A 20,321-nucleotide genomic window follows, 5' to 3' on the forward strand; every position below is an offset into this window, starting at 1 on the left:
GCATATGCCTCGGCCACAGCCCTGTGTATGTGTGTGCGCGTCTGTGTGCGTGCACAGGTACCTATGCCTCGGCCACAGCCCCGTGCGTGTGTGTGCGTCTGTGTGCGTGCACACGTACATATGCCTCGGCCACAGCCCCGTGCGTGTGTGTGCGTCTGTGTGCGTGCACACGTACATATGCCTCGGCCACAGCCCTGTGTATGTGTGTGTGCACACGTACATATGCCTCGGCCACAGCCATGTGTGTGTGTGTGTGTGTGCACACGTACATATGCCTCGGCCACAGGCCCGTGCGTGTGTGTGCGTCTGTGTGTGTGCACACGTACATATGCCTCGGCCACAGCCCTGTGTATGTGTGTGTGCACACGTACATATGCCTCGGCCACAGCCCTGTGTGTGTGTGTGTGTGTGCACACGTACATATGCCTCGGCCACAGGCCCGTGCGTGTGTGTGCGTCTGTGTGTGTGCACACGTACATATGCCTCGGCCACAGCCCTGTGTATGTGTGTGTGCACACGTACATATGCCTCGGCCACAGCCCTGTGTGTGTGTGTGCACACGTACATATGCCTCGGCCACAGCCCTGTGTGTGTGTGTGTGCACACGTACATATGCCTCGGCCACAGCCCTGTGTGTGTGTGTGTGCACATGTACATATGCCTCGGCCACAGCCCTGTGTGTGTGTGTGTGTGTGCACACGTACATATGCCTCGGCCACAGCCCTGTGTGTGTGTGTGTGTGTGTGTGTGTGCACACGTACATATGCCTCGGCCACAGCCCTGTGTGTGTGTGTGTGTGTGTGTGCACACGTACATATGCCTCGGCCACAGCCCTGTGTGTGTGTGTGTGCACATGTACATATGCCTCGGCCACAGCCCTGTGTGTGTGTGTGTGCACACGTACATATGCCTCGGCCACAGCCCTGTGTGTGTGTGTGTGCACCTCCATCACCTGCAGCTAGTTCCTCATGCACCTCTCGCTGGCCAAGAAACCAGCAGGCAAACCCATGTGCTCCTTTCTCAGTGTTCTTGTCCTCATCCTCAGGTTTGTCTCTTTCACATGCACTGGAGTAATCACAGCTGTTTTTTAAAGTGCTTGTAATGCCAGAGTAAGAACTACAGTGTTTTCTGTGCCCAGAAGTGTGGTTTCCCAGTCCTGGTTTGTGGTTCTGCTTTTCTTCTGGTGGGGGGACAGAGTGTCACTCTTGCCCAGGCTAGAGTGCAGTGGTGTGATCTCGGCTCACTGCAACCTTTGCCTTCCGGGTTCAAGCGAATCTCCTGCCTCAGGCTGCCTAATAGCTGGGATTACAAGTGCATGCCACCACGTCCAGCTAATTTTTGTATTTTTAGTAGAGATGGGGTTTCACCATGTAGATCAGACTGGTCTCGAACTCCCGACTTCAGATGATCCGCCCACCTCGGCCTCCAGAAGTGCTGGGATTACAGGCATGAGCCACCGCACCTGGCCTGGATTGTGGTTCTAATTAGATAAAACACTGTGGTACACCTTCTAGCAGATGTCATCGTTGAGAATCGTATGAGGCTGGGGAGGGCATCATGCCACTTGCTCTGCGGCCAGCGCTGGGCTTCCCATTCTCATGTTTGTCTCTCTGCTCTAGTGTGTAGCCCACAATGCCCTGGAGTGTGCGCGAGCCATCTACGCCTACGCCCTGCAGGTGTTTCCCAGCAAGAAGAGTGTGTGGCTGCGTGCTGCATACTTCGAGAAGAACCATGGCACTCGGTATGTGGTGGGACCCGCCTGCCCCAGGGTGCTCATGAAACCTCCAGTTCCATTTGTGTAGCCCTGAATTTAAACCTCTCATCTCTGCTCATCCAGTCTTGTGCCCATTTGAGGTCTGGCCCTCTGGTCGTGATCAAGGATTTTATGGCACTTGGGACTTTGCAACTGGATCCATCTTTTTTTTTTTCTTTTTTTTTTTTTTGAGACAGAGTCTCGCTTTGTCGCCCAGGCTGGAGTGCAGTGGCGCGATCTCGGCTCACTGCAGGCTCCGCCTCCCGGGTTCATGCCATTCTCCTGCCTCAGCCTCCCTAGTAGCTGGGACTGCAGGTGCCCGTCACCATGCCTGGCTAATTTTTTTTGTATTTTTTAGTAGAGATGGGGTTTCACCCTGTTAGCCAGGATGGTCTCGATCTCATGACCTCGTGATCCACCCACCTTAGCCTCCCAAAGTGCTGAGATTACAGGCGTGAGCCACCGTGCCTGGCTGGATCCATCTTTATAGTCCCTTCTGGGACAGGATTGTTACTGTTTTCTAGTTGAGAAAACAAGGAACTCAGGGGGCCCATCCTGCGAAGCGTGTGTGCTTGCACACATACATATGCCTGGGCCTGTAGCCTGAGGAGTGGCCTGGGTGTAGACTTGAGGCTGGAGCCTGCATGGCCCATGGCTGAACACTGGCTGCAGCGGTGGGTGGGGCAGCATCTGGGCTCAGGCAGGCATGTTTTCCATTTAAGCGGAGCTGGCTTTGGGTTTTGACTGGTTTTTGTGCTCAGAGGAGGTCCTTGACAATTTTCTTTAACTGTACTCTTTAATTGAAAACATCTTTCAGGTCTGCTTTATTGGCTGTAAATGCTGATTATATTTGGCGTTGCAGTTTATTGTTTTAAATGGGTAGCTCTCAAGGGCACTGGGCTCGTGTCCCCACACACCCTCTGTCCGTCCTCTCCCAGGTCCTCAGGTGATGCTCCCTGTGCCAGGTGAGGACAGGCCCTGCTGGTTCCACTGGGTCTGCAGCTGAGAGTGTTGAGCCATTGTCTTCCCGTCTCTGGTGTGATTTAGTCTCAGCCTCTTCAGGGTGTCTTTCCACGTGTCCCCCTGAAGCCCCGGCCCCTCCCCATGTCCACCAGCTGCTCTGGTGTTTTGCGGTGACCTCCTTTGGTGTGTTTTGAAATGGCTCTCGTGGTGTCCCTCTGTAGAAGGTCACCTGGGGCAGTCTGAGTGAAGAACAGGGCGGGGCCAGGTGTAGACTGAGATCTCTCGGCCCCTGACCTGAATATGAACTCCTGCCTTTGACCCCTGGGCACAGTGGGCAGTGCCCTCCTGCTACCCTGCCTTCTCCTCAGTGCACGCTCACAGGGATGAGCTCACAGGGATGAGGTGAGGCCGTAGTGCTGGGGAGCTGGTCCTCCGAAGAGCACAGTTGCTTTGCCGTGGCCCTTGCCCCACACAGTGTGATCATGTGCTCACTTTGTCTTGCTGTTGCAGTCACTGAGGCCCAAAGGGGTCATTGGTGCAAGATGATGTGACTGAGGGTGGTGGGCCACAGGAGAGTCCAGGGGCGTCAGACCTGATGCCCAAGGCTGGCAGTTTTGCTCAATAGTGACCTAAAATCACTTTCTTCCTATAAGATAATTCTTTTGGATGCCGGAAGAGTCAACCTGGGATCATAATCTTTATCAGTGGGTCCAGCGCTTGTGCTCTGTGATTCGAGATGAAAAGGCCTCCCTGTCACAGACTGAAGTTATTGCTGCCTCCAGGACACATGGCTGTAAAAGGCTCTCTTGTGAAGTTCTCTCTCCAGCTCTGCTATTTAAACAATGCATTGCTTTGTAGAACCCTCTTCAGTAGTTGATTTTAGAACCTTTATGGAGAGGAAAGATTTCCCCACACTCTCCCCATTGTAAAATCTGGTCAATCATTTATAGCATCGAACTTTGGAGCAGCAACTGTCTTTCTGGCGCACCCACGCCGTGGCTGAGTGTGATGTGTGTCTGGTTGATGGCCCTGACTCGGGTGACCGTGGCCTTTATCTTGCAGGGAGTCCCTGGAAGCCCTCCTACAGAGGGCTGTGGCCCACTGCCCCAAAGCAGAGGTGCTGTGGCTCATGGGCGCCAAGTCCAAGTGGCTGGCAGGGGATGTGCCCGCAGCAAGGAGCATCCTGGCTCTGGCCTTCCAGGTGGGTGAGGTCGCCTGTGCGGTGAGGGGCCTGTGCACACAGGAGCTGACCTGGGTGCTGACTGGGGCCTGAACATCTCCCACATACAACGTGGCATGTGCTGTGGCCGGGTGCACTGGAGTCCAGGGGCTGCTCCACGTGAGCAGGGGCTGTGAAGGGGCCTGAGAGCAGGAAAGCAGCCCACCTGGCAGATCCTTACCTCTTGGTCCCCCGACTCGGTGTGACCACGGGTAAATGTTTCAGAGTATAGAGCATGGGGTCACACAGGCTGAGGGTGCCCTTATGTGAGTGGACGCATTCAGACAGCCTCACTGAGCCAGGTTGTCTGAGGGTGCCTGGTTGTCATGAGGTGTGTGTGTGTGTTTTTAAGTACCTTGCCTTTATTTTCACATACAGCATCCTAATACTTCATGACATGCTTTTTAACAAACTATAGAATGCTATATGAATGTCAGTTACTGTAGCGCAGGCTAATGTCATAGGGTGTGCCCTTCCTTGAGCAAACATCATGAGAGGGGCCTGGCCTGGATTTAACCTGCTGCTCTCAGCTGCCTGTCTGAGATGGCATCACTCCTGTGGGTGACTGCAGCGTCCCCGCCGCCTGCCCGCTCTCTGCTGCCTGTCAGGCGGCTTTCCTTGCCCATCGTGTTTGGGCTGCTTTTCAGGTCTGTGACGTGGTCATCTTGCATGGTCAGTGGGCTGCTGTGCTGATTAGGACGCATTCAGACAGCCCTGGGCACCAGCCCTGGGGAGGCTCTGAGGGCAGAGCCTGCGTGTCCACTGGGCTGTGGGCTGTGTGAGCCTCCTCGGCCTGTGGACACCTTCTCCACATGTCAGTGGCACTCTGGGAGTCCTCTCTCCTGCCCATGTGGGCTCATGAGGACAGAACAGCTGGCTTCCTTTCATCAGGCTCAGGGCAAAGAGCGAGGTTGGGTGTGGTGGGTCTATATAGGGTGTGAGTGACCCATTCAGGGGCTTTGAGAGGGTGTGGATGGATCCTGGATAAGATGGCCCTGCACCCACCCTCATTAGTGCTCAGTGCTGTGGCAGCCTCCTCGCTGTCCTCGCGTGAACATGGACCTGTGTGTTTCCAGGTGAGTCTGGGTTCTTGCACTGGAGTCCGCTCTGTCATCTCCTCCCTGGGAAGGGCTTGGACCAGACTAATCCTGCAGCAGAACAAGGCCTGGCTCGGTTCCTGTCTGCCTGCTTTTGATTTAGTGTGATCAGGCGCTGGTCCCTGTGTTCTGACCCCTCTTGACGCTGCTGTACTTGCCCTCCAGGCCAACCCCAACAGCGAGGAGATCTGGCTGGCGGCCGTGAAGCTGGAGTCCGAGAATGATGAGTATGAGCGGGCCCGGAGGCTGCTGGCCAAGGCGCGGAGCAGCGCCCCCACCGCCCGGGTATGCAGTGGCAGGCAGGGCTGGGCCATCCGGAGTGCGTGGTGTGCACATGTGGGCCCCACACCTGGCTTGAGTGGTGATGTGAGTGAGATGACAGCAGGCAAACGAGACCAGAGCACATTCATATGGCCGGGCGTGTTGGCTCACGTCTGTAATCTCAGCACACAGCACACTCATCTTTGTGATGTGACTTTAAAACATCCGTATGGCCGGGCGTAGTGGCTCTCACGCCTGTAATCCCATCTCTTTGGGAGGCCAGGGCGGATGGATTACCTGAGGGTGGGAGTTTGAGACCAGCCTGACCAACATGGAGAAACCCTGTCTCTACTAAAAATACAAATTAGCTGGACGTGGTGGCATATGCCTGTAATCCCAGCTACTCAGGAGGCTGAGGCAGGAGAATTGCTTGAACCTGGGGGCGGAGGTTGCCATGAGCCGAGATCGCTCCACTGCACTCCAGCCTGGGCAGCAAGAGGGAAACTCAACAACAACAACAACAACAAAACCTGCATACGGCTGGGCGTGGTGCCTCACACCTGCAATCCCAGCACTTTGAGAAGCCGAGGAGGGTAGATCACGAGGTCAGGAGTTCAACACCAGCCTGACCAACATGGTGAAACCCCATCTCTACTAAAAATACAAAATTAGCCAGGTGTGGTAGCGTGTGCCTGTAATCCCAGCTACTTGGGAGGCTGAGGCAGGAGAATTGCTTGAACCTGGGAGGCAGAGCTTGCAGTGAGCCGAGATCGCGCCACTACACTCCAGCCTGGGTGACAGAGCGAGACTCCGTCTCAAAAAAACAAAACAAAAACATACTCATATATTTATCCCCACCTTTTGTGTGCATAAACAGGCTATGAAAAGCTGACGAAAGTACCCACAGTGCTGCAGGTAACAGTGTTGAGGACGAGCGTAACACGAAGCACGTGCCCTGGAGCCGATGCCCTGCTGATGGTGCGTGTCTGCCCCACAGGTGTTCATGAAGTCTGTGAAGCTGGAGTGGGTGCAAGACAACATCAGGGCAGCCCAGGATCTGTGCGAGGAGGCCCTGCGCCATTATGAGGACTTCCCCAAGCTGTGGATGATGAAGGGGCAGATCGAGGAGCAGAAGGAGATGATGGAGAACGCGCGGGAAGCCTATAACCAGGGGGTACGTCTGCCTGCACCCTTGGGCTGCCGCTGGCCCGGCATCCACAAAACCGAGCCCCCTGGTGCAGGGTCATTGCCCTTCACCTCTGAGGAGATGTGGAGGGCTGGGGGTTACAGCGAGGGAGCTGTGCGCTCAGGACCCACACCCCGGTCCCCTCACTGAGTTCTGTGCTTTGCCTTATATGAAGCTGCACACGCTGCTCTCAGAAGTGCAGAGCGTGGCACACCTGAAGTAGAGGCTGGTATGTACAGACCTGTGTGCACAGGTCCACAGCACCACCGCACATTTGTAAACCCACAAATGCAGAGTGGGACACAGGCAGCCCTGAGGTGCTGGCTCGCCCACTGCAGTGAGCAGCTGGCATAGCTGTGTCCCAGTTCTTCATAGACACCCCCTGAGCTGCGCTCTCGCTTGTTGGCCGCAGTTGAAGAAGTGTCCCCACTCCACACCTCTGTGGCTTTTGCTCTCTCGGCTGGAGGAGAAGATTGGGCAGCTGACTCGAGCCCGGGCCATTTTGGAAAAGTCTCGTCTGAAGAACCCAAAGAACCCTGGGCTGTGGTGAGTCCTGATGGGTGCGGGCAGCCTGGGCTCTTGGCACAGCTTACCCATCAGGTGGGCCGTCCTCACCCACTGCTTGTGTGGAGTGACTTGTGCAGCGATTCCAGGCTTGGGGGCTTGCGAGGCAGTAGGTGCTGGCCATGAAAAATGACGGTCCCTGCCTTGGGAGAGTTCGGCTTAGGTACTGTGACAGGCCTGCAGATGGTTTGATGCAGTTTAATTTGTGTTCTGATGGAGGGTGCCTGGGAGAGGGAGGGGTTAACGATAGCTGGGACGAGGGAAGGATGGACCCCGGAGAGCTGACTCCACAGAGGAGGTGGCTTGGAGGGCCCTGGAGGTGGGCAGGAGTCTGCGAGGTGCGGGCTCAGTTCATGGAGGTGCTGCATCCAGCTCAGGGTGATGGGGCTGGAGTACGGCGCGGGCACTGCTGCAGACAGGCAGCTCCTGGGGGCCTTGTGCGGCCCTGGCTCTCCCAGGCTGGTCTTGCTTGTTCTGGATGCCTTCACCTGCATCTGGACAGCGTCAGTTTCTGAGGTGTTGCCTTGGGGCGGTTGCCAGTGGGGCTGGCAGGGATGTGGGCAGCAGCGCGTTGCTTCTGTGGTGGGTGAGCTCTGCTGTGCAGGGAATGGAGTTCTTGCTGCTGTGACTGGGTGGGGAGCCTTTTCAGACAAGGCTTCCCAGAAGCTACCAGAATATGCGCCATTGGTAGATGGCTGTGGGACCCCCCGGGGCCTGTCTCCTCAGGCTGGAGTCTGTGCGGCTGGAGTACCGTGCAGGGCTGAAGAACATCGCAAACACGCTCATGGCCAAGGCGCTGCAGGAGTGCCCTAACTCTGGTAAGGGGTGCTTCCTGGCTTCCCAGACTCAACAGGGCTGGAGCTTCCTGACGGAGTGGGGACTCAGGCTTCTGACAGACTTTATTAAAATGTTTTGTTTGTGTGAATCATTTCAGTCAAAAGTTTCAGCTATACTTGTCCATTAAGACATTTTAATGAAATTCCTGGCCTGAAAATGGGAGAATTTGATTTCATGTTCTGAAGTGTTATCATTTCTTTTTCTTTTAAAATTTAAAAGAAATTGGCCAGGTGTGGTGGCTCATGCCTGTAATCTCAGCATTTTGGGAGGCTGAGGCGGGAGGATCGCTTGAGTCCAGGAGTCCATCGCTTGAGACCAGCCTGGGCAACATAGTGAAACCCCGTCTCTATAAAAAATACACAAAGGGCCGGGCGCGGTGGCTCAAGCCTGTAATCTCAGCACTTTGGGAGGCCCAGATGGGCAGATCACAAGGTCAGCAGATCGAGACCACCCTGGCTAACACGGTGAAACCCTGTCTCTACTAAAAAATACAAAAAACTAGCCGGGCGAGGTGGCGGGCGCCTGTAGTCCCAGCTACTTGGGAGGCTGAGGCAGGAGGATGGCGTAAACCCGGGAGGCGGAGCTTGCAGTGAGCTGAGATCCGGCCACTGCACTCCAGCCCGGGCAACAGAGCGAGACTCCGTCTCAAAAAAAAAAAAAAAAAAAAAAATTCCAAAAAGTAGCCAGGCACAGTGGCACGTGCCTGTAGTCCCAGCTACTTGGGAGACTGAGGCACGAGAATCACTTGAACCTGGGAAACAGAGGTTGCAGTGAGCCGAGATCGCACCACAGCCCTCCAGCCTGGACGACAGGAGTGAAACCCTGTCTCAAAAAACAAATAAATCGGTCAGGAGTGGTGGCTCATGCCTGTAATCCCAGCACTTTGGGAGGCCGAGGTGGGTGGATCACCTGAGGTCAGGAGTTTGAGACCAACCTGACCAACATGGTGAAACCCCGTCTACTAAAATACACAAATGAGCTGGGCATGGTGGCGCATGCCTGTAATTCCAGCTACTCGGGAGACTGAGGCAGGAGAATTGCTTGAGCCTGGGAGTGGGAGGTTGCAGTGAGCCAAGATCGCGCCACTGCACTCCAGCCTGAACGACAGAGTGAAACTCGGCAAAGTGTCCCGTCTGTGCCCTCGGGGCTGCCATGGTTTGGGGTGGGTCAGAGCACTCATCCTTTGTGGTTCTTGCACAAGTTCCGCGAGCAGTGTGTGGGAGGCCCCCATCACCGTCTGAGGACGTCCTGGGTTAGATCTCTGTAGGCTGGGCACCTTTCTGGAACCAGAGGCTAGAGTGCAGATCTTTGTTGTTTGTTTCTGAATTGCAGGTATCCTGTGGTCTGAGGCCATCTTCCTCGAGGCGAGGCCCCAGAGGAGGACCAAGAGCGTGGATGCCCTGAAGAAGTGTGAGCATGACCCTCATGTGCTCCTGGCTGTGGCCAAGTGAGTGAGGCGTCCCCACAGGATTGCTGACCCTTGGGGTCCTCATGGGCTCTTTTTCCAGAGTCTGTCTGCCTCTCCCTGGTCATTGTAAAGATGCCCGGCAGCAGGGTGGGCTCACCCGATCCTCGGCTGCTGTCACTCCTGCTGTGGTCCGGGGCAGGCGCCTCTCCCGGCAAAGACAAACCTGAGGGTGCTGCAGCATCACCTGGGCTTCTGTCCCAAAGCCCTGGGGAGGGACAGCCAGTCTCTCTCTCTCTCTCTCTCTTTCTCTCTTTTTCTGTTTCTCTCTCTCTCCCTCCCTCCCTCCCCAGGATCCCCTGGGTGTGGTTCAGCCCTTCCTCTGTTCCAGCTTCTTCTAGGAGGCTGCTGTCTTTGTCTCTGCAATTTTTTAGTTTACACCTACACAGGCCTGGATTACAGGATAGATTTGCTAGTGTTGGTTCACACAGAATTTTAAGTGGTAAGCAAAGCCCCTTTGGACAAGAGGCTTTATGTTGGGGCAAGAAATCACTTTCAGCTCTGTGGCCCCGTAAATAATCCAGAGCTGGAGATTGGAGCCTAATTTGTGTGCCTAGGGGTGCCCAGATGACTGTGCTGGAGGCTGTCTTAGGAGACATGATGTGAAGGGGAGGCAGAGATCAGTGAGTGACCTCACACCATGGGATTCACACTTGGGTGTGCTGGCCGCTGGGTCAGAGACTCGCTGGGGACATGACTCTGGAAGCTCGCAGGCAGCAGCTTGTCGCCATGGGGCAGAGCGTGCAGACTCTAGGCACATGTGGGCAAAGGCCTGCCACGTGCAGGGCACAGCAGGGAGCTTGGGGCCACCCCCGACCCACAAGGTCTCTGTCTCCTTCTGGAAAGAGGATGATGGTCTGAGAAGGAGCTGGGCCTGAGTGTGCATCAGGAGGCTGGGAAGTGACCGTGTGGGGGTGAAGGGAGTTCTTAGAAGAACCCTGGACTCCTGAGGCTGCAGCTCAGGACATGGGCTCACCTGGCGAGGTGGTGTCTGACCCAGCGGCGAGGGGCCTCACCTCATGTGCCTGGCTTCCCCTCCACCTGCCCTGCCATGGGTCGTGCAGAGACAACAGCCTTCCTAGTGCCAGCTCTTGATTCTCTCCATCCCTTCTCCCCAGCACTGGGTGGCAGTGGTGCTTGGTCTCCAGAGGTCTGGGTGCTGCCCCCGCAGGCCTGCCTGTAGGGGCACCTCCTCTCCCCTGCCCGCGGGCCCCCGACAGATGAGAGAGGCTCCCCACAGGGAGGCTTGTGTCTGCCCGGTGCTCCCTGGGTCCTGCCCTGTGCGTCCACCTCCCAGAGTGACTTCTGGGTGACACTCTGATAGTGCAGCCATAAAACCTTATAAAAGGCTTTGCTAAAGTAAATAAGTCACTCCTTGCTCTTCCCAAGCCAGTGTTGTGTGTGTCTGCTATCTGGGTTTGTGCTCTTTAAATCACAGTTTATCTAACACTGGGCAATTAAGAATACCACAAGGCTTAAAAAACAATCAGGTTATCAGAGTGTGAAATTATTCCGTTTGGCAACTGAGACGAACCCAAACAGCTGCCTGGAGTGGAGGGGTTCCTCGTGTTGTCTCTTGACTGCAGTGCCTCTGGCTCCAGGGGGAGGTGACCCTGAGGAGAGGGTGGAAAGGGTGGCAAGCAATGCAGAGTCCCAGGCCTGCCAGCGTGCCCAGCAGCAGTGCCCGCCATCCTTTCTCCAGCAGTTGGGGGGGGGGTGCCATGCACACCCCCAACCTGGCCTCTGATAGTCCAGCATGGACCTCTTCAGGCCTGGTTTTCAGGTGTCCATGTGTCTGGCAGGAACGGTGGTATGAATCCTGTGGCCTGAGGCTGCAGGCCCAGGCCCAGGCCCTGGTGCTGCCCGAAGTCCATCTTTTCAGTGTTCACTGGGGTTGCTGCTGGAGGCCAGGCGGGGCAGGATGATCCAGCAGGTGTCTCAGTGAGGAGCTGAAACTGTATAACTTTCCCTCATCAAAGTTGTAGTTTAATTTTGTGTCAGGTTTAGTTTCATCTCCTTGTATTTGACCCTAATTTTATGGAGTTGGAAGGTCTTTTCCCTGCATGTGAATTTTTAAAGAAACAATTTGGGCCGGGCACGGTGGCTCACGCCTATAATCCCAGCACTGGGAGGCTGAGGCAGGCGGATCACGAGGTCAGGAGTTTGAGACCAGCCTGACCAACACAGTGAAACCCCATCTCTACTAAAAATACTAAAATTAGCCGGGCATGGTGGTGCGTTCCTGTAATCCCAGCTACTCAGGAGGCTGAGGCAGGAGAATTGCTTGCACCAGGAGGCAGAGGTTGCAGTGAGCGGAGAGCGCACCACTGCACTCCAGCCTGGGCGACAGAGCAAGACTCCATCTCAAAAAAAAAAACGATTTGGTTAGACCCGTGAAGGACGACTTCAAGTTAATGATCTGCGGTAATTTCCAGATCAGCCCAGGCCCTGCTCCTCGGGCCTTCTTGGGGGGAGCACCAGGGCTGCAGGTCAGGGATGAAGCTGATGGCCCTGGAGCCCTTCCCCTGCCCCAGAACACTGTCCTGCAGCCACTCACTCTGGGTTCCTGTCCTTCTTCCGGAACAGGCTGTTTTGGAGTCAGCGGAAGATCACCAAGGCCAGGGAGTGGTTCCACCGCACTGTGAAGATTGACTCGGACCTGGGGGATGCCTGGGCCTTCTTCTACAAGTTTGAGCTGCAGCATGGCACTGAGGTGAGGCCCCTCGGCAGACCGCCGCTCAGTGCCTTCTGGGACTGTGGTGGGGGGTTCCGCCAGCCCTGGGGGCTCTAGGAGGCGGCCACGGCCTGTGTGACTCTGCCCGGGGTTGGGAGGATGGACCGGGTGGGTGGGGCACGGCATCCTCGACACCCCCCACAAGGCAGTCTCTGCCTCCACATCTGTTTTCTGCTTATAGCCTCACAGCTCCACACCCTGGAATTGAGATGCCCTGTCCGTTAGAGTGGCCTGTCTGCTGGCGTATTTTAATGAGTTATTTGCTGGCTGGGGCCTGGGCTCACTTGAGGAATGGGAATGGAGTTGGCCTTTTTCTTGGGCCTGAGCCTGGGTATGGCTTTCTAGGACAGCCTGGACAGCAGCCCCTCTGCTCCCACCTGCCCCCCTAGAGCCAAGCGTTGTCAGAGCCGTGCTGGAGGCGGTCAGGCTGTCCTGGTCTTCCCTGGAAAGTGTTGCCAGCCCACATGAACCCTAACTCCTTGTTTGGAGAAGGCAGATGTGAGCACTTGTGTGAGGCACAGACATGGGGAGCCTGGCTCAGTTCCTCATCTGTGCACTGAGGCTGGGGGGTCCATGCTCCTCAGGCTCCTTTGAGGCACACACCTGAAAGAGCCTTGCCTTCTGGTGCAGGGCCTGTGCCCCCTCACCCGCCGGTTGGGGTTGGTCCTGCCGGAGCCAGGTCTGCATGGGGGCAGGCGAGAAGCAGGCGAGGTCTGGGGAGTAGCGTGGGAGGACCCCTGCCTGAAGTGCCCTGTGGTCCCCCCAGGAGCAGCAGGAGGAGGTGCGGAAGCGCTGTGAGAGTGCAGAGCCGCGGCATGGCGAGCTGTGGTGCGCCGTGTCCAAGGACATCGCCAACTGGCAGAAGAAGATTGGGGACATCCTTAGGCTGGTGGCCGGCCGCATCAAGAACACCTTCTGATTGACCGGTCGCTCGCCGTGGCCGGTCTCCGTGGGGCAGGGTTGGGCCGCACGTGGGAGGGCATGTGGAAGGGCCCTGAGCCGTGTCCTCCTTCATTAAAAGTTTTTATGTCTCGTGTCAGAGCAGGCAGCCTGCTGGTTTTCTCTGGGGCCCTTCCCTGGCTCCTGCTTCTGCTGCCCCAGTCTGGCCTGTCCCACACTGTCCTGGCGTGGCTGCGATCTCCCTTGCCTGGGCAGAAGCCTCTTGCAGATAGCCAGTGTCTCACAGAGGCGGCACTGTGGAGGTGCCCGGGTTCCCCAAGACTGTAGAGAAGGTGGTGGGAGTGCAGATGTTCTGGCCAAAAGCCCTGTGTGGGGACAGCTGGAGATAGTGGGGACCGAGCTGCATGCAGGACAAAGGTGCTTGCAGGAGCCTGGCAGCCACCTGCAAGGGTCTTGGTCAGGGGACAGCTGGGGCCTCCCTGGGGTCTGAGTGCAAACAGAACTCAGCTCTGCTCAGGGCCTCTCCATACGGCCTCCCAGGCCCCTCAGGCATGTGCCAAGTGACAATGTCACCAGTAAGAGGTGTTCTTACCTTTGGAGGTGAGTTTATTTATTTATTTATTTTTGAGACAGAGTCTCGCTTTGTTGCCCAGGCTGGAGTGCAGTGGCACGATCTCGGTTCACTGCAACCTCCGCCTCCTGGGTTCAAGCAATTCTCCTGTCTCAGCCTCCCAAGTAGCTGGTACTACAGGCGCCCGCTTCCAAACTCCTGACCTCAGGTGATCCATCCGCCTCGGCCTCCCAAAGTGCTGGGATTACAGGCGTGAGCCACCGCACCTGGCCGTGAGTTTATTTTTGCTAATTTAACCTTAAAGCACTGTAATGGTTCTCATCTCCAGGTTGAACGTTGCATTACCTGGGAGACTTGGCTTCTTTTCAGCCTTAGCTGCATAAGGATAAAGGACATCCTCAGGCCTGGGATCGTGTGTGTGCATCCAGCAGGGAGCCAGCTGGCTCTTGTGTAGGCCAGGGCTGGAGACATCTGGCTGGAGGTCATGGCTGGCCCAGAGGGTGTGGGTGGACAGTTGTTTAGGCCTGCAGGGGAGGAGGAGGGCACTGTCACGTGGGCCAAGAAGGCTGCTGGAGAGCAGCTGTCCCTGGACGTTCCTTGTGAGAGGGGAGCCCCGGAGGGTCCCAACCTGTTTTGTGGTACCAGTGGCAGGGCCTGTGGTGGTGGTCAGTCACTGACCCACAGCTCTGCCCTCCTGCACATGGGGGCCTGTGCTAGGCCTTGTGGTCTGCCTGCTCCTGATGAGTGAGAATGGCTGGGGTGGGGGATCCCTGTCTGCACATGTGGTGGTCCTGGTAGACCAGAATGTGGGTGTGGGTCCCCCTTCCCTGTGGTTCTGGGGACCTCGAGGACATGGCCAGTCCAGGGCAAGGGACCTGCCACCCGTGTGGGGTCAGGAACTGCTGGTTGGTCTCTGCTGGGCAGGCACCTGGGGTCCAGCTCAAATCGTTGGAATCTGGAAGTCCTTCCTCTCACCCCGTCCTGAGGAGCAGCTGCTGGAGCTTCATGAGTGTTTTAATTCAGACTTGTGGAGGAGTTTCCTTTGATCTTTTGTGGAGACATGGAAGCATGAGGGAGCCTTCAACATTTACCCTGAAGATGAAGAGAGTTCTGCAGCTTTTTGGAGTTTATAAAGTCAGCCCGGCCCTGTACGGATGTGGACACCGAGGCCGAGGAAGTTTGTAAAGTCAGCCCGGCCCTGTACAGATGTGGACACCGAGGCCGAGGAAGTTTGTGAAGTCAGCCCGGCCCTGTACAGATGTGGACACCGAGGCCGAGGATGTTTGTGAAGTCGGCCCGGCTCTGTACAGATGTGGACACTGAGACCGAGGAAGTTTGTGAAGTCGGCCCGGCCCTGTACAGATGTGGACACCGAGGCCGAGGAAGTTTGTGAAGTCGGCCCGGCCCTGTACAGATGTGGAAACAGGCCTAGGAAGGAAGCACTTCTCTGAGCTCAGCTGGGTGGGCATTGAGGGTCACACAGAAAAGAATGTGTCGGGCCATGTTCAGGGGAGGCTTCCTGCAGGGCCCTTGGAAAGTTCCAGAGCACTTGCGTTGTCCATGTGTGTCTCCTCTTTCTTGCCTGTGTGGGGTTTTCTCAGATGCTTTGAGGCCAAACTACAGTTGTGCGTCACTTAACGGTGGGGACACATTCTGAGAAACACTTCGTTAGACGATGTTGTCTTGCAAATATGAAAGAGTGCATTTACACAAGGCTGGCAGGCAAGGCCTCCTGCACCCCCAGGCTGTGTGGCAGAGCCTGGGGCTCCTGGGCTGCAGATCCGCACAGCCTGTCACAGCATTTAATCACATCCAAACACAGAAAAAGCAAAAACGTCAAGATGCAGTGTTACAGTCCTAGGGGACTCCTGTCACCTGTGTGGTCTGTTCTTGACTGTTGTGTGAATCACTGACTTTTCCCCTGGGAAGCTACCTTCACCTGTCTTCAACTGAGATTTTTTCAGCCCATGAAGGTGAGTTGTGCCTCAGAGGTTGCTCTTGTTCTGAGGTGTCTTCACCACGGCCATCAGGCTGCAAACCAGAGTGCCTGCCCCAGACCGCAGCAGAAGTGACAGCAGCCAAGGATGGGGACCCACCTGCTCCCGGGTGTCTACGGCAGGCAGCAGAGTCACAGCCCCAGCGAGACCCCTCCGCCCAGGAGGAGTGAGGCTGGGCCAGCAGCAGGGGCCCGGGAAGCCCCATGTCTTGGGACCTGCTGGGGCAGGGCCCCTGGATGTCAGGCTGCAAGTCCGGCAGCTGGGGAGGGGATGAGGCCTCCTACCAGCTCTGCCCATCAGCCAGCTCCCTGGGAGAGGCAGCACTTGCTGGCCACAGAGTTGGCCCCGGTCTCACCTGGCTCCCCTCCCCCACCAGCTGGGCCCTGCACCGCCCAGCCCACACAGCGCCCCACCCCTCCTTGACAGAACAGTATCTCTGGGACTGACAAGTTAACCCAAGACCCACATTAGCCCTGGGTCCCCTGGGAGAGGTGGCTGCTCCTTCCAGGGCCAGGTTGATTGAAGTGATAGGGAGTGGGGAGGAGGGGGCAGGGCTGGGATTGCGTGGCCTCTCCTTCCCTCTCCTGCTCCCTCCCTCAGCTTGGAGGAGCCAACTTCAAAAGCCTCCGCCTGGCCTGCCCCTCTGCAGTCCTCCAGGCAGCCTGTCCAGGGAAGCCGTTGGCTGGTGTTGGACCTGGTGCGGTGGTGCACACCCTGTCCGAGGACCCCAGGATCATGTGTGTGGCCTGCTGGCGGGAGTGAGGGAGGGCAAGACCCTGAAAGGCCCATGGTGAGCAGCTGTGGGCCTCCTCTAGGGAGGGGGCTCACTTGGGTGGAGGGGCTGGGGGTACACACAGCTCAGGAGACACTGCTTGTTCCCGAGTCCCCCCGGGAGATCTCCAGTTGGCTCTGGTCACTGTATCACTGTGGGTGGCAGTGGGTGCATGTGCCCTGGCTTCTGGTAGTTGGGCGAGGGGGGGCTCCCGGGTGCCGGGCCACCCTGTCCTAAGCTGGGCTGAGGCTTGAGCCAGGAAGTGGTACTAACAGGCCAGGTGGGACTCCCAGGGCAGCCTGTCTGCCCCACCTGGGTGGGACACAGCAGGTGCTGGACATCCTTGCAGCTCCAGCTGGCCTGCTTAGGAGTCAGACTCTGGTTTTCGCTATGACCTCTGACCCAGAGCGGGCAGAGGGGATGATGTGGCAATTCTGAGCCCACCAAGTTGGCCGTGGCGTGTGTGGTTGGGGGGCCAGGTTCAAGAAGGGACCGTAGCAAGCCATCTGCTCTTCCAGCCATTGCTACTTCACGCTCCGAGCAGGAGCTGCCACCCCCACCAGGCCCCCAGCTCTAGGCGAGGTTTGGGGTGCTGCTTGGTCAGGCTCCCCTGCCAGGGCTGGGAAGCCGAGTCGAGTCCTGTTATCTTGGTCCGGTTCGCATGATTAATTTTCCAGCCCTAGATCTGCTGTCTGACTCCATCCGGGGGCCCAGGGGAAGGTTTGGGGCTGGCCCCTTTTGAGTGGCTGGGAACCTGGGGGCCATAAGCTGTCTCCTTGAGGCCCTCCACTTTGGGTCGGCGGAGGCCTGTGGCATAGGCTGCCTGGAGGGATGGCGTGGGGCGGCTGGTACAGGCAGAGGGGGCTTTTGCAACTGTTGGTTGGGGCTGGATGTGGTGGCTCCTTCCTCCTCTGTGGCTTCTGGGAGTCCCCCCACCTTTCCCCTTCCAATAGGGTGTGGCTTGGAGCTCTGAGCCCCTGCCCCACTTGGCTTGGAGGTACAAGGAGCTCCCCAGTTCCCATGTCTCTGTGAGCTAACCCAGAGGGTGCCAGTGTGGGAGGTGTGGAGTTGAATGGGCATGGCCATGGGTGGGACAGCCTGTACTGGGACAACTTCCTACTGTACCCCCAAGAGCCTGCAGACCAGCCCCACTCGAGCTGTGCAGGGCCAGGTGGGCCCTGCTCTGTGCCGTCTTGAGGGTGCTCCACCCCTTGCTGGCCCCACTCCTACATGGACCACAGAGCCAGGCTCTCCTGCCTCTGGCCCTGCCCCCTCTGTCTCCTGCTGGTCTTCAGGGCTCAGTGACATGGCCTCCCAGCCCACATCACTCACCCCTTGCACATTTTTGCAGGAAGCATAGAGCTGTCTGGTTTGCAGACTTATCTGTTGTCTCTCCTGATTTATCCCACCAGGCCTGTGCCTACAGCCTTTCTTGATTGGTGACATGTCCATTTCATAAGGCTCAGAGATCCCGTGGGGTGGGGAAGGGGGTGGGGCTTCTACGGAAACAAAGTGCAGGTGGGCTGGCTGCTCCCTGTGCTGGGAACCCCCGCCCCCAGGCCTAACCCCAACCTGCTGTCTCCTCCAGGTATCCCCCAAGCCTGCACTCTGGGCGCTTCTGTTGGCGCTGCTGGGGACCGCGCCAAGCCGCGCCCATTCCCCGGCCTGCAGCGTCCCCGACGTGCTTCGCCACTATCGCGCCATCATCTTCGAGGATCTGCAGGCTGCCGTGAAGTGGGGCGGGGCGGGGGCCGAAGAGACCAGGCCAGGCTCCAGACACTTTCATTTCATACAGAAAAACCTGACTAGACCCGGGAGCTCGGGACGGCGGGGACGGCCTCGGGCCTCCTGTGGCGCCCAGAAGGTATGGAGGAGGCGCCCCTACCCAAGTTCGCCGGTCTGATCCCCTCTCAGTCTCTCCCCACCCCCACCCCCACCCCGCCTTCCTTCCTTCCCTCCCCAGGAGCACAGTATCCTCCTGTCCATCTCATCCCTGGGTCGGACCCTGCGCGGGGCGGTGGCCGGGAGCCGCCGCGGTGCCCTGGAGAGAGCTGCATGGACCGTGGCTGTGCGCACCGAGGCGGTGATGCGGCGCCACTGCAGGACGCTGCCCCAGGTGTGCGTCCCTGAGTGCACCCGGGGCCAGACTTCCCCTAACCCCACAAGGCCGCCGCGCTTCCCGGGGCTCCACGGCCCCTAGGCTGAGGTCGGGCTGGGCCGCGCCTCCCTTCCCGGGCCGGGCTGGGCGCGGGGGCCGTGCGCATTCGCTGACCGCCCTGTCCCCGACAGCGGAGCCGGCGGCCCGAGGTGCGCCCTGCCCGGCATCGCGGCGGCCGAAGGCAGCTCCTGCTGCGCGCCCTGGACGCCGTCGCCACCTGCTGGGAGAAGCTCTTCGCGCTGCACGCCCCGGCCTCCGGGGGCTCCTAGCGCGGCCCGGCCTGGCTGTGCCTCCAGCGCCCTGCGCGGGGAGGAGAACCAGCGGGGCCGCGGCAGAGCCTGGAGAGGCGCCTTGTTTTGTCGACTTGTTGGTGACCTCGGCCCCTCTCTCGACGCAGCCCGCGCTCCCTGGAGGGCCCAGGACTTGGAGAAGGGAGCGCGCCCGGCCGCCGCTGGGTCTCGGAGGAGGCCCGCCCTCCACGCGCCGAAGGCGTCAATAAACGGAGCTGGCGCTGCGGGTCCGGCACTCCCTTCGCCTGCCTCTCTGTGGGCCTAGGACCGCCCCGGGATCTGCGCTTCGATGGGGGGGCGGTGGAGGCGGAATGCGGGGACCGGCACTTCCTGTGGCACCTGGACGGGGCGGAGCCGCCGCTCCCAGCCTCGGGCAGCAGAGGGCGGGCGTGGGACATTGGGCGCGCTCCGGCTTGGTCAGCTGCTCCCGGCTGGGCTGGGCGGAGGGGAGAGCGGGGGACTCCTGGGGCCCCTAAAACGTCACGTAACCATCCTGCTCCACTTTGGACCGGGGCCGGGGGTGGAAATTGAGGGGAGGGGAAGGCTGGACTTGGTGGATTCGGAGCAAAACAACCGGATAAAGGAAACGGGCCCGAAGGGAAGCGGGAGCTGCGGGCCCTGGCTGTGAGCTTGGCCAGGCTATTTCCTGCTGCCTCAGGAGGGGTGACCACGGCCTGGGCTCAGAGACTGCCCAGCCTCCTCTGCAGGACTGACCAGGCTGGGGCCTGCTTTCTGGCCCCTGGAACCCTGCATTTGCTGGGGGACTGACCCCTGGTTCCCTCATCTGATGCACGGGTCTGGGAGTCTGTCACCCCCTCCCTGATCTCGGCCCATGGAGGAGCACAGGAGGTAAAGTCCCTGACACCTGTTACCCTCCCCTTCCGTGAGAGGAAGCGAGCAGGCTGTGCCTCTGGCATTCTTTGGGATCAGGGGCAGCAGCAGAAGAAAGAAGTAACCTCCCAAGCTGACCCTGACCCAACTCCACACTCTGTGTTAATGTATTTAGTCTGTACAACAAGAGCTACTGTCTCTGTTTTATAAATGGGGAAACTGAAGCACGAGGAGGCTGTGAGACTTGCCCCAAATCACAGCCAGCAGTGTAAGAGCTGGCCTTAGACCCAGGCCCAGGGCATGGGATCTGCCATACGTCCCCTGCCTGGAGGCTGGGGATCAAGCTTCCTGGACTTCAGAGCCTTGGACTCACCTGCAGAGTTAGCACTTCTGACAGAGCCCCTGGTCATGCTCTGGGCACACGCACCCAGCAAGCATTCCCAGGCCTAGTTCTGCATTGCCTGCTCCATGGGGGCCAGTGTGGGCAAGTGTGGGAGGGATGAAGGGGAGAGGCAGGGTGCAGGAGCCCCAGCTGGAGCCAAAGCACTTGAGGGAGGCACCCGGACTTATCCCGAGGCAGAGGAAGGTCTCTGGTGAAAGAGGGATGTTAAAATTGGGAATCTAGAAAGATCCCCATGGCTTGTGTGGAGGGCTGGTGAGGATGAAAGGGTGAAGAGAGGTCCAGGCTGCCCAGGGTCCTCGCTGGAGTACCTGGATGGGTCT

At 58.2% G+C, this 20,321-nt stretch overlaps 2 protein-coding genes across 2 annotated transcripts in view; both read left to right on the forward strand.

Annotated features, from left to right (window-relative positions):
- PRPF6 (pre-mRNA processing factor 6) overlaps window positions 1-13,120 on the forward strand; it is a 55,848-nt gene extending 42,728 nt beyond the window's left edge. Inside the window, exons 13-21 of the mRNA XM_033187038.1 lie at window positions 1,620-1,741; window positions 3,779-3,917; window positions 5,198-5,317; window positions 6,291-6,467; window positions 6,892-7,025; window positions 7,770-7,861; window positions 9,213-9,327; window positions 11,932-12,058; window positions 12,846-13,120. Coding sequence (XP_033042929.1) covers window positions 1,620-1,741; window positions 3,779-3,917; window positions 5,198-5,317; window positions 6,291-6,467; window positions 6,892-7,025; window positions 7,770-7,861; window positions 9,213-9,327; window positions 11,932-12,058; window positions 12,846-12,998 — 1,179 coding nt within the window. The 3' untranslated portion in view covers window positions 12,999-13,120. The remainder of the gene's footprint in view (window positions 1-1,619; window positions 1,742-3,778; window positions 3,918-5,197; window positions 5,318-6,290; window positions 6,468-6,891; window positions 7,026-7,769; window positions 7,862-9,212; window positions 9,328-11,931; window positions 12,059-12,845) is intronic.
- Window positions 13,121-15,517: 2,397 nt separating this feature from the next.
- Window positions 15,518-19,002, forward strand: CUNH20orf204 (chromosome unknown C20orf204 homolog). The gene is made up of 5 exons (XM_033185386.1): window positions 15,518-15,523; window positions 16,148-16,244; window positions 17,780-18,183; window positions 18,283-18,435; window positions 18,609-19,002. The coding sequence occupies exons 1-5, from the start codon at window positions 15,518-15,520 to the stop codon at window positions 18,744-18,746; spliced, it is 798 nt and encodes a 265-aa protein (XP_033041277.1). The 3' UTR covers window positions 18,747-19,002.
- Window positions 19,003-20,321: the final 1,319 nt, after the last annotated feature.

The sequence above is a fragment of the Trachypithecus francoisi genome, unplaced genomic scaffold, assembly GCF_009764315.1.
Source record: "Trachypithecus francoisi isolate TF-2019V2 unplaced genomic scaffold, Tfra_2.0 Lachesis_group21, whole genome shotgun sequence".
NCBI classification, from domain to species: domain Eukaryota; kingdom Metazoa; phylum Chordata; class Mammalia; order Primates; family Cercopithecidae; genus Trachypithecus; species Trachypithecus francoisi.